The 12,259-nt window shown below is 65.2% G+C and overlaps 1 protein-coding gene across 1 annotated transcript; it reads left to right on the forward strand.

Moving 5' to 3' along the window:
• The first annotated feature begins 239 nt into the window (after nt 1-239).
• On the forward strand, nt 240-11,807 carry LOC138841588 (uncharacterized). Its single transcript, XM_070042376.1, has 3 exons — nt 240-256; nt 7,030-7,835; nt 11,656-11,807. The coding sequence occupies exons 1-3, from the start codon at nt 240-242 to the stop codon at nt 11,805-11,807; spliced, it is 975 nt and encodes a 324-aa protein (XP_069898477.1).
• Nucleotides 11,808-12,259: the final 452 nt, after the last annotated feature.

Genomic DNA, 12,259 nt, shown 5'->3' on the forward strand with positions numbered 1-12,259 from the left:
CAGGCTCTGGAGTGGGCACGGCTGGCCACGCAGTCCTGCGGGCACTGGACCCGCTGCCAGGCCCAGGGCACCTTGTGCTGCCAGCGGCTAGAGAGGCGGATGGAAGAAAGCAGATGATGGAGTCAGTGTCCAGCCTGTCAGCCTTGGTTAGCCTGCTGAGCTAGTCCATGCCTCAGTTTCCTCATCCGCAAAGTGGGATCCTTACTAGTTTTTTCTGGACGTCAGTTAGAGGCCGGCGCATGGTGAAAGGATCAAGGTTTGTGTCATTTGACTGTTCTTCCAGAAGAGATCGGCTTTGATGGAGAGGATGGGGTGGAGGAGGCCTCCTTGGGCAGACCAAGTGATTGGCCGTGGTGGTGCAGGACTGCGCCCTCCCCGGGGTCTGGCGGGGCGGGAGCCGAGCCTCGGGCCCCGGGGTCCTTGCAGTGCGGTCGCCCTGGGCTCTGAGGTGCCCACAGTGCAGACACACAGGTACGACCCCTGGGCGGCCTCCCTGCCCAGAGCACCCCCTGCTCCACCTTGTCCTATGCGCAGAGGGGCGTCCCTTACCCAGGGCCTCGCCCCTGGCTCGGCCCCAGTGCCGGGTTCCAGGCTTCATCCAGTCCCTTCCTTTTTCCTTTGAGCCCCCAGGCCCCGTCCCACCTGCGCCCCACCCGCCTCGCCCTTCATCGGTTTTCAGCCCCAGGCCCCCCCCATCCCTCACCCCCACCCCCCCACCTCCCCCCCACCCCCCCACCTCCCCCCCACCCCCCCCACCTCCCCCCCACCCCCCCCACCCCCCCCACCTCCCCCCCACCCCCCCCACCCCGGTCCGCACCCCGCCCCTCATCTTGGTTCTGGTCCGCACCCCGCCCCTCATCTTGGTTCTGGCCCGGCCCCGCCCCGCCCACCCCCTCACCCTAGCTCAGCCCCACCCCTCGCTCTCACCACGCCCCTCGCTCTCACCACGCCCCTCATCCTGGCCCTGGCCTGGCCCCGCCCCTCGTTCTCACCACGCCCCTCGCTCGCACCACGCCCCTCATCCTGGCCCTGGCCTGGCCCCGCCCCTCGCTCGCACCACGCCCCTCATCCTGGCCCTGGCCTGGCCCCGCCCCTCGCTCGCACCACGCCCCTCATCCTGGCCCTGGCCTGGCCCCGCCCCTCGCTCTCACCACGCCCCTCATCCTGGCCAGGCCCCGCCCCTCACCCTTACTCCCCCTCGCTCTCACCCCGCCCCTCATCCTGGCCCTGGCCCGGCCCCGCCCCTCGCTCTCACCACGCCCCCTCACCCCGGCCCACCCCGCCCCTCACTTTCACCCCTCCCCTCATCCTGACCCTGTCCCGGCCCCGCCCCTCGCTCCCACACGCCCCTCATCCTGGCCAGGCCCCGCCCCTCGCCCTCACCACGCCCCTCGCTCTCACCCCGCCCCTCATCCTGACCCTGTCCCGGCCCCGCCCCTCGCTCCCACACGCCCCTCATCCTGGCCAGGCCCCGCCCCTCGCCCTCACCACGCCCCTCGCTCTCACCCCGCCCCTCATCCTGACCCTGTCCCGGCCCCGCCCCTCGCTCCCACACGCCCCTCATCCTGGCCAGGCCCCGCCCCTCGCCCTCACCACGCCCCTCGCTCTCACCACGCCCCTCACCGCGGCCCGCCCCGCCCCTCACCCCGTCCACACCTGGGCTCTGGCCCAGCTGTCCCCAGCGCCTGCAGGCAGCTGTGGACCATTACAAACTGGCGGGTTCCTTACTGCTGGGGAAACAGGTTAGAGGTGGGGAGCCTGGCAGCTGGGAGGGCTCTCTCCAGGAAAGGCAGCGGGGTCCTGTCCGAGGCTGCTCTGGAGAGCAGGTTGTGGTGGTGAAGGGTGGAGCTGCGCACTCATCTGGGAGCGGATTGGGGGGGGGGTTGGCACCTTATATCCCAAGCTAAGGAGGCTGGGATCCCAACACAGTCACCCCCATAGGCCCGTACCCCCAGCCCCCAGACTGAGTATTGATCCTGGCTCCACAAGTGTGAAAGCATCTCCAGTGAGGGGGGGTGGGGAGGGGGGTGCCCAGGGGTAGGGGGCAGGGGCCAGGGGCTGGGGGGGGCCCAGGAGACAGGCTTGTTTCCTTCCCCTGGAGAAGGGGATGTTTGCATGGAAAACCGCTAGGCTAAATATAGCCGTGGAACTTCCTGGAAAACATAATTCCAAATGTCCAGCAATTAATGCTCAGAGATGTCCAGAAAGATGAATCCACACCCAGGACGTCCTGGGTGGACAGGGCTGTCCTTCCTGGCCCTGAGCCCTGCCCGGGAAGTGTCAGGGCTTCTTGCGGCCCAAGGGGTCCCTGGGAGGTGTGCGGAGCAGCCTCTGGCTGTCAGGATGCTGCCCCCGGTGGTCCACTGCTTTAGTGACCTTCCCTGGTCGGTGAGGGTGGCTCATCCCATCCCAGGAAGTCTGTGTGGGCACCCCCTTCTCCAGGAAGTTCTCCATGCCTGCCCGGGCTCCAATCACCTTTGCTCCTTCCGAGCCATTCTGCCTGGTGAGGGTCTGCCCCCTCCTGGGCAGACAGGCGTGGGGCAGGCCTGCAGGGCCTCCTCGGCCTCTTGCCAGTCAGGGTGCCCAGGACACCTGCCGACTGCCAGGCAGAATACAGATGGACTGGATCCTTCTGGAAAGAGGGGTGCAGACTCCAGAAGCCGATCAACCCAGCAGCAAATGTCCCACCCAGCTCGTTGGCCTCCAGAGTGCCATGGGCCCTGGCCAGGCTCTCAGAGCTGAGCTTTTCTTTCAAAGGCCAGGAAGGCTGTCTGTCATCAGCGTCCCTCCTCCCTAGACCCTCACCCGGGTGCAGCTGCTTTGGTTTGCAGAGGAAGGAGCCGCTGTGGCCCTGGCTGCTGGACAGGCTGAATGGCCCAGGGTTCTGCTGACCCAATTGTCTGGAAGGTCCCCTGGCCATCCTTACAGGACGGGGCTATCTGGAGATCTGGGGCTCTTGGCCATGTGGAGTTGCCGGGGCCTCTGGATCCATGCTGTCCCTCTGCCTGGTGGGCAGGTGAGCCGCCCACGCCCGCAGGCAGCCAGCGTGGTTTCTACCCTGCGTGGCTGGAGGTAGAGCCCGTGAGGTGGCTCTGGCCACAGCACACTGCTGCCCCAGGGCTTTCCTTGGCCAAGGTGAGTGCCGGTCTCTCTGTGGTCCTTCCTAGAACTGGCCTGGTGATGGATTTGCTGCCCAGGTGGGGAGAGCCTAGCTTAGACGCTCATCTGAGCCTCTAAGGTTCAAAGCCAGGGAGGTCCTCCACTCTGCCAGGTTTGTGGGACATCCAAGCAACATCCCTGTCCCCTGGGTGCAGCTGGACTGCGGGTGTCCAGTAGGCCTTGGGCGCCCCCTTGTGGCCTCTGGGATACTTTGCAGAAACCTGGATCTTCTAGTTTTGATGTGTGCAGGACATCAAGGCAAGTAGAAGATCAAACCCCCTTCCTTCCCCCAGGCCTGAGCATCAGCACCACATGTTCAGGGACAATGCACAGCCCCCACGTTTCTTATTTTTTTTTTTTTTTTTTTTGTCGGTCGTGGGGCTTGAACTCTGGGCCTGGGCGCTGTCCCTCAGCTCTTCAGCTCAAGGTGAGCGCTCTACCACTTGAGCTACAGCGCCACTTCCGGTTTTCTGGTGGTTTATTGGAGATAGGAGTCTCACGGTCTCTCCTGCCCAGGCTGGCTTTGAACCGCGATCCTCAGATCTCAGCCTCCTGAGTAGCTAGGATTACAGGCGTGAGCCACCAGCGCCCGGCCACGTTTCTTATTTTTATTTTTTTGTGCCAAGTTTAGGGCTAGAACTCAGAGCCTGTTTACTTTCAGCCTTTGTGCTCAAAGCTAGTGCTCTACCACGTGAGCCATAGCTCCACTTATGGCTTTTTGCTGGTTAATTGAGGAATCTCACAGACTTTTCTGCCTGGGCTAGCTTTGAACCACCGTCTTCAGATCTCAGCTTCCTAAGTAGCCAGGATTATGACATGAGCCACTGGCGCCCAGCTGATTTCATATTTCCTGATTCTAAATGAAATCCTGTCACACCATGGTATGCTGGGATACAGAAGTTTGTTTAATGCCAGGCAATGGTGGCTCACGCCTGTAATCCTAGCTGTTGAGGAGGCTGAGATCTGAGGATTGTGGTTCAAAGCCAGCCCGGGCAGGAAAGTCCATGAGACTCTTATCTCCAATGAACCACCAGAAAACCAGAAGAGGTGCTGTGGCACAAGTGGTAGAGCACTAGCCTTGAGCAAAAGAGCTGAGGGGCAGCACCCAGGCCCAGAGTTCAAGCCCCACGACAAAAAAATAAAAAAGTTTGTTTATTTCACATGAAATGAGGAGGAAAGTGTTAGGTTTTTTTTTTTTTGGTCGGTAGTGGGACTTGAACTCTGGGCCTGGGCGCTGTCCCTCAGCTCTTCAGCTCAAGGCGAGCGCTCTACCACTTGAGCTACAGCGCCACTTCCGGTTTTCTTGTGGTTTATTGGAGATAGGAGTCTCACAGTCTCTCCTGCCCGGGCTGGCTTTGAACCGCGATCCTCAGATCTCAGCCTCCTGAGTAGCTAGGATTACAGGCGTGAGCCACCAGCGCCCGGCAAGTGTTAGGTTTTTTAAAAAGAGGTAAGCGAGTAAGAACAGCACCAGCACGCACGTGGTATTCAGGTAAGGGGTAGGTTTATTCAGTAGACCTGCTGGGACCAGGCAAGGTTGGCACCCCACGTGGCTGGGAAAGGGAGAGCAAGAAAAGAACAGAGAGTGAGCTAGAATAGAACAGAGAGAGCAAGAAAAGAGCAAGAGCAAGAGCAAGAAAGCGTCTGGGCCTGGGTTAGGCCTTATGTAGGGTATGGGCGGGGAAAGGTGTGGCCACATCAACTTCAGATGTGACCTCAGCGGATGCAGATGTGACCTCTTCCAGGTGTCCCAGTTGCCTAGGTAATGCAGGTACTGGGTGGAGACTTTGCTGCGAGGAGGGTGGAGTCTTCTGGCCATCCAGGAGTGGACCTTACAGAAAGGTTGTGGATGCAGTGCCCTCTGTGGTGGGGGGAGGAGGGCAGAGGCAGGGGGAGGGGGAGGGGGAGGAGGCCCGAGCTCTGCCTGGGGCTTGTCTCCTGCAGGACCAGCAGGGGCACGGGCCTGGTGGCCGGTGCTGTGCGCACCCCTCACCTTCCCCAGTCTGGGCTGCCGGCAGGGCCTCTGCGTGCCTGGCCCTGGCAAGGTCACGAGCCCATCTTTGGGCATTGCTGGGGCAGGCAGAGGGTTGGGTGGGAGGTGCTGGTGCAGGAGGATTAGCTTAGCACTCTCCACCGAAGCTCTTGCCACACCTCGGCCACTGCGTGTGGCCCTGGAGACCACAGGCACGTGGCTCCGGTCACACCCGAGGGGGGACGTGCCTCAGGAGTTTTCTCTCCAGGGACTGGCCACATAGAAGTGTTTGACATGGAACAAAGGGCTGGTGGGTCCACAGAGTGTGTCATACAGCTGTCTCCAGACACGCAGAGCACAGCGTGGGGGCCAGAGCCCGGGCTGCTCCTCATCCCAGTTACACAAGCCACTGTTGTCCTGAAGCACGGACGGCCCCACGTCCCCTCTGACCACCTCCCCCACAGACGGCCCACGTCCCCTCAGACCACCTCCCCCACAGATGGCCCACGTCCCCTCCAACCACCTCCCCCACAGACGGCCCACGTCCCCTCCAACCACCTCCCCCACAGACGGCCCACGTCCCCTCCAACCACCTCCCCCACAGACGGCCCACGTCCCCTCAGACCACCTCCCCCATGGACATCCCCACGTCCCCTCCAACCACCTCCCCCACGGACGGCCCACGTCCCCTCAGACCACCTCCCCCACAGACGGCCCACGTCCCCTCCAACCACCTCCCCCACAGACGGCCCACGTCCCCTCCAACCACCTCCCCCACAGACGCCCCCACGTCCCCTCAGACCACCTCCCCCACAGACGGCCCACGTCCCCTCCGACCACCTCCCCCACAGACGGCCCACGTCCCCTCAGACCACCTCCCCCATGGACGCCCCCACGTCCCCTCAGACCACCTCCCCCACAGACGGCCCACGTCCCCTCCAACCACCTCCCCCACAGACGCCCCCACGTCCCCTCAGACCACCTCCCCCACAGACGCCCCCACGTCCCCTCAGACCACCTCCCCCACAGACGGCCCACGTCCCCTCAGACCACCTCCCCCACAGATGGCCCACGTCCCCTCCAACCACCTCCCCCACAGACGGCCCACGTCCCCTCCAACCACCTCCCCCACAGACGGCCCACGTCCCCTCCAACCACCTCCCCCACAGACGGCCCACGTCCCCTCAGACCACCTCCCCCATGGACATCCCCACGTCCCCTCCAACCACCTCCCCCACGGACGGCCCACGTCCCCTCAGACCACCTCCCCCACAGACGCCCCCACGTCCCCTCAGACCACCTCCCCCACAGACGGCCCACGTCCCCTCAGACCACCTCCCCCATGGACGCCCCCACGTCCCCTCAGACCACCTCCCCCACAGACGGCCCACGTCCCCTCAGACCACCTCCCCCACAGACGGCCCACGTCCCCTCCAACCACCTCCCCCACAGACGGCCCACGTCCCCTCCAACCACCTCCCCCACAGACGCCCCCACGTCCCCTCAGACCACCTCCCCCACAGACGGCCCACGTCCCCTCCGACCACCTCCCCCACAGACGGCCCACGTCCCCTCAGACCACCTCCCCCATGGACGCCCCCACGTCCCCTCAGACCACCTCCCCCACAGACGGCCCACGTCCCCTCCAACCACCTCCCCCACAGACGCCCCCACGTCCCCTCAGACCACCTCCCCCACAGACGCCCCCACGTCCCCTCAGACCACCTCCCCCACAGACGGCCCACGTCCCCTCAGACCACCTCCCCCACGGACGGCCCACGTCCCCTCCAACCACCTCCCCCACAGACGCCCCCACGTCCCCTCAGACCACCTCCCCCACGGACGCCCCCACGTCCCCTCAGACCACCTCCCCCACAGACGCCCCCACGTCCCCTCAGACCACCTCCCCCACAGACGCCCCCACGTCCCCTCCAACCACCTCCCCCACAGACGCCCCCACGTCCCCTCCAACCACCTCCCCCACAGACGGCCCACGTCCCCTCAGACCACCTCCCCCATGGACATCCCCACGTCCCCTCCAACCACCTCCCCCACGGACGGCCCACGTCCCCTCAGACCACCTCCCCCACAGACGCCCCCACGTCCCCTCAGACCACCTCCCCCACAGACGGCCCACGTCCCCTCAGACCACCTCCCCCATGGACGCCCCCACGTCCCCTCAGACCACCTCCCCCACAGACGGCCCACGTCCCCTCAGACCACCTCCCCCACAGACGGCCCACGTCCCCTCCAACCACCTCCCCCACAGACGGCCCACGTCCCCTCCAACCACCTCCCCCACAGACGCCCCCACGTCCCCTCAGACCACCTCCCCCACAGACGGCCCACGTCCCCTCCGACCACCTCCCCCACAGACGGCCCACGTCCCCTCAGACCACCTCCCCCATGGACGCCCCCACGTCCCCTCAGACCACCTCCCCCACAGACGGCCCACGTCCCCTCCAACCACCTCCCCCACAGACGCCCCCACGTCCCCTCAGACCACCTCCCCCACAGACGCCCCCACGTCCCCTCAGACCACCTCCCCCACAGACGGCCCACGTCCCCTCAGACCACCTCCCCCACGGACGGCCCACGTCCCCTCCAACCACCTCCCCCACAGACGCCCCCACGTCCCCTCAGACCACCTCCCCCACGGACGCCCCCACGTCCCCTCAGACCACCTCCCCCACAGACGGCCCACGTCCCCTCAGACCACCTCCCCCACAGACGGCCCACGTCCCCTCAGACCACCTCCCCCACAGACGGCCCACGTCCCCTCAGACCACCTCCCCCACAGACGGCCCACGTCCCCTCAGACCACCTCCCCCACGGACGGCCCCACGTCCCCTCAGACCACCTCCCCCACAGACGGCCCACGTCCCCTCAGACCACCTCCCCCATGGACGCCCCCACGTCCCCTCCAACCACCTCCCCCACAGACGCCCCCACGTCCCCTCAGACCACCTCCCCCACAGACGGCCCCACATCCCCTCCAACCACCTCCCCCACGGACGCCCCCACGTCCCCTCCAACCACCTCCCCCACAGACGGCCCACGTCCCCTCCGACCACCTCCCCCACAGACGGCCCACGTCCCCTCCAACCACCTCCCCCACAGACGCCCCCACGTCCCCTCAGACCACCTCCCCCATGGACATCCCCACATCCCCTCAGACCACCTCCCCCACAGACGCCCCCACGTCCCCTCTAACCACCTCCCCCACGGACGCCCCCACGTCCCCTCCAACCACCTCCCCCACAGACGGCCCACGTCCCCTCCGACCACCTCCCCCACAGACGCCCCCACATCCCCTCAGACCACCTCCCCCACGGACGGCCCCACGTCCCCTCAGACCACCTCCCCCACGGACAATCCCTGAAGTGCCACCCCTGTCCACAGATGGTTCCTGCCTCCCCACCATTCTCCACGGCACCACCTCCATCCTGCCTGCCATTCTCTTCTCAGGTGTGCGTGAGCCCCACAGGCAGCCTCCTGACCCTCTGCTCTCACCGGGAGTGTGTGCCCACGCGGAGTGTGCTCACGGGGGGGATGGGCTCTCACAGGGGGATGGGCTCTCACGGGGGGGGATGGGCTCTCACGGGGGGATGGGCTCTCACGGGGGGATGGGCTCTCACGGGGGGATGGGCTCTCACGGGGGGATGGGCTCTCACGGGGGGATGGGCTCTCACGGGGACTGTGTTCTCGTGGGCAGTTGCATCTGTGTATCGCCCGTGGTGCCCGGTTTGGGCGTGGGTGTGTCCCTGCCCACTCCGACTCTCCAAGGGCGGTGTGCGGTCCTTGCGTTGAACCGGCGTCCCTGGGTGACCTGGACTGTGTGTTCTCAGCCAGCCGTGGGTGACAGGCGTGAGCCACCGGTGCCCGGCGAGGCTGTGCTTCTTTTAGAACCAGGATGACGGGTGTCCCTGGGCTGTGGGGGCCCCCGAGGGGTCACGCACGCAGGCTCCCGAGGCCAGCCCTGGGAGCGGCGGGCAGACGGCCTGCCGTGGTGAGCCGGCTCCGGGGCCCTGAGAGAGGGCTGGCAGGCAGCTCTGGGCTGGGGCTGGCGTCCTCCCGGCTATGGGGGCTGAGTCTGAGCACCCCGTGCCTTCTCGCAGGGGTGTGAGGACCAGAGCCCGGGCCTCCTCCTGTCCCCTGCCGCTGCCGCCCCGAGGGGATGCGCTGGAGGGCGAGGGGCGGGCTGGGGGAGGGCGAGGGGCGGGCTGGGGGAGGGCGAGGGGCGGGCTGGGGGAGGGCGAGGGGCGGGCTGGGGGAGGGCGAGGGGTGGGCTGGGGGAGGGCGAGGGGCGGGCTGGGGGAGGGCGAGGGGCGGGCGGCGCCGGCCGGGGCTCTCTGGGCACTTGGCACACGGGGTCCCAGGCCGAGCCTGGCCGTGCGCAGAGCTCAGCGGCTGCACGCAGACAGCAAACTCCCCCGGTCAGAACGGAGTCTTCTGAGCTATGAAGAAAAGAGCTGAGTTTGCTGGCACATGACTGTAATCCCAGCTACCTGGGAGGTGGAGCAGGAGGGTTCAATTCCAGGAGGAGGGGAGCGGCTGCCGTGGTGGTGGGTTGGTCTGGCTTTGCCAGGCCCTGTGTCCACCCCCAGGGCTGAAAGGAAACAAAACGCAATTCAAAGTCCAGACCTTTCTCCTGGCTTCTAAAACCTGGCAACTAGTTAAAATAACCCAAACCGCCTGCACACATCACCCGAAGTGTGTGGAGGACAGGCCACAGCAGGCCACAGTTTTAATTAATGTATTAGCGTTCCGCTGAAGACCCCATATTATTTAAAATGCCTGTGACTTACTTACATTTCCTCAGTGTCTCCCCGAGTGTTTCCTGCTGTCCCAGGACCCCAGGTGGGGTCCCTAAGGCCTTTGACAATCTATGGTCAGGTGTCTGCAAAGGTCAGCCCTCTGCTGGTTGGCCGGGGGTGAAGGATGGGGAGGGCTCTCCTGGTGATTGACGGGAGGAAGTGTGCGGGGGGGGGGGGGCAGGGGGGGCAGGCTCTCCTGTCATCACACCTCTTGCTGGAGGATGCCCTGAACCTTAGGCTGAGCTCCTGCCTGCCAGGTTTTCCCTGGTCTCCCCGTCCCTTACTCTTGGAAGGAGTGGAGATGGCTGGTCACCTCATAGTCTTGGAAGTAGATTAATCTGTTATGGTTTCCAAAGGACCCGCCTCTTGGAGTCTTTGAAACTTGGGGGAGGACAGAAGGGAGCCAAGCAGAGGAAGTGGGGCCTCGAGCCCCCCTCCCCGTGCTGCCCCTACACTCATAATGTACTTTGACCTGCTCTTAGTAATAATCTTAGCCAGGTGCGGCAGCTCATGCCTGTCATCCCAGCTACCTGGGCAGTGGAGCTTGGAAGGACTGAGGATCTTGGCCAGCTTGAGTGAAATGTTTGTGAGGCCCTATCTCAGCAAATACAAAGCTGGGTGTCGTGGCATGTACCCATCATTCCCAGCTCTGCAGGAAACATAAATGGGATCATGGCCCTGAAAAAACGTGAGCCTCTATTTGAAAAATAATGAAAGCAAAAGGGCTAGAGGTGTGGCTCAAACTGTAGAGCACCTGCCTAGCAACCCTGAGGCCCTCAGTTCAAACCCCAGTGCCACTACACATAAGGGCACAGGGGGTGCTGGGTGCTGCCGTACCACAGCGGGGGTGGCACAGCTCTTCTTACTCATGCCGGGCCAAGGGAGGCTCTGGGAGACGAAGCCCATCAGGAGCGGCTGGACCACCTGGCGGCACCTCCGGGTTCCCTGGAGGCCAGGGCAGGGGCCTCACCTGGGGGTGCTCCCTCACCTGGGGGTGCTCCCTCACCTGGGGTGCTCCCTCACCTGGGGGTGCTCCCTCACATGGCGGTGCTCCCTCACCTGGGGATGCTCCCTCACCTGGAGGTGCTCCCTCACATGGGGGTGCTCCCTCACCTGGGGATGCTCCCTCACCTGGGGGTGCTCCCTCACCTGGGGGTGCTCCCTCACCTGGACGTGCTCCCTCACCTGGACGTGCTCCCTCACCTGGGGGTGCTCCCTCACCTGGGGGTGCTCCCTCACCTGGACGTGCTCCCTCACCTGGGGGTGCTCCCTCACATGGGGGTGCTCCCTCACCTGGAGGTGCTCCCTCACCTGGGGTGCTCCCTCACATGGGGGTGCTCCCTCACATGGAGGTGCTCCCTCACCTGGGGGTGCTCCCTCACCTGGACGTGCTCCCTCACCTGGACGTGCTCCCTCACCTGGGGGTGCTCCCTCACATGGGGGTGCTCCCTCACCTGGAGGTGCTCCCTCACCTGGGGTGCTCCCTCACATGGGGGTGCTCCCTCACATGGAGGTGCTCCCTCACCTGGAGGTGCTCCCTCACCTGGGGGTGCTCCCTCACATGGGGGTGCTCCCTCACCTGGGGGTGCTCCCTCATTGTATTTCTCTCTCCCCGTGGGTAGAGCCGTCTCCTGAGCCTCCGCCCTGCCCCGGTGAGCTCAGTGGTCCTCGCTCTAAGGGTTTACTGCACACATTCCGCCCCCCCAGGCTTCATCCAGGCCGGGCATCTCTCCCAGGTCCCCCGTCACCCTTGTGACCAGGCAGCCGTGGCCACCCCACCTGCAGGCGCAGGAGCAACTCTGGACACATGGAGCCACACTCGGAGTGTGGGTTGCCTTGGCTGCACCCCGGGCGGCTGAGCACCCATCCCTGAGACTGGTCGGTGCCGAGCCCTTGGAGGGAAGGCTGGAGGCCCTGCTGGCCCCCCCATGCTGGGGAAGGCCTATCTGGTCTTTATGGCCTGGGGACAGCCTCTGGGCCCTCAGGCCGGCCTGTGCTGGCCTGGGTTGCAGCCGAACCCAGCCCTGCTGGGTCCCAGCTCTGCGTCCAGCCCAGCCCCGCATCCAGCCCAGCCCGGCGTCTGTCTGGCCCAGTCCCATGTCCAGCCCAGCTCTGCATCCAGCCCATGTCTGGCCCAGCCGCACGTCCGTCCGGCCCAGCACCATGTTTGTCTGGCCCAGCCCCGCGTCCAGCCCAGCCCTGCATCCAGCCCAGCCCTCTGTTTGTCTGGCCCAGCCCTGTATCTGTCCCAGCCCCATGTCCGGCCCAGCCCCATGTCCGTCCGGTCCAGCCCCGCATCCAGCTTGGCCCC

The sequence above is a fragment of the Dipodomys merriami genome, unplaced genomic scaffold (genome assembly GCF_024711535.1).
Source record: "Dipodomys merriami isolate MVZ:Mamm:240054 unplaced genomic scaffold, mDipMer1.0.p SCAF_322, whole genome shotgun sequence".
Lineage (NCBI taxonomy): Eukaryota > Metazoa > Chordata > Mammalia > Rodentia > Heteromyidae > Dipodomys > Dipodomys merriami.

What these genes read in the sequence shown, in the direction of transcription:
- LOC138841588 (XM_070042376.1), top strand. An exon ending in CTCCCCCACAGACGGCCCAC is followed by an intron (nt 7,836 to 11,655) that starts GTCCCCTCAGAC and finishes CCGCCCCCCCAG; the next exon opens with GCTTCATCCAGGCCGGGCAT.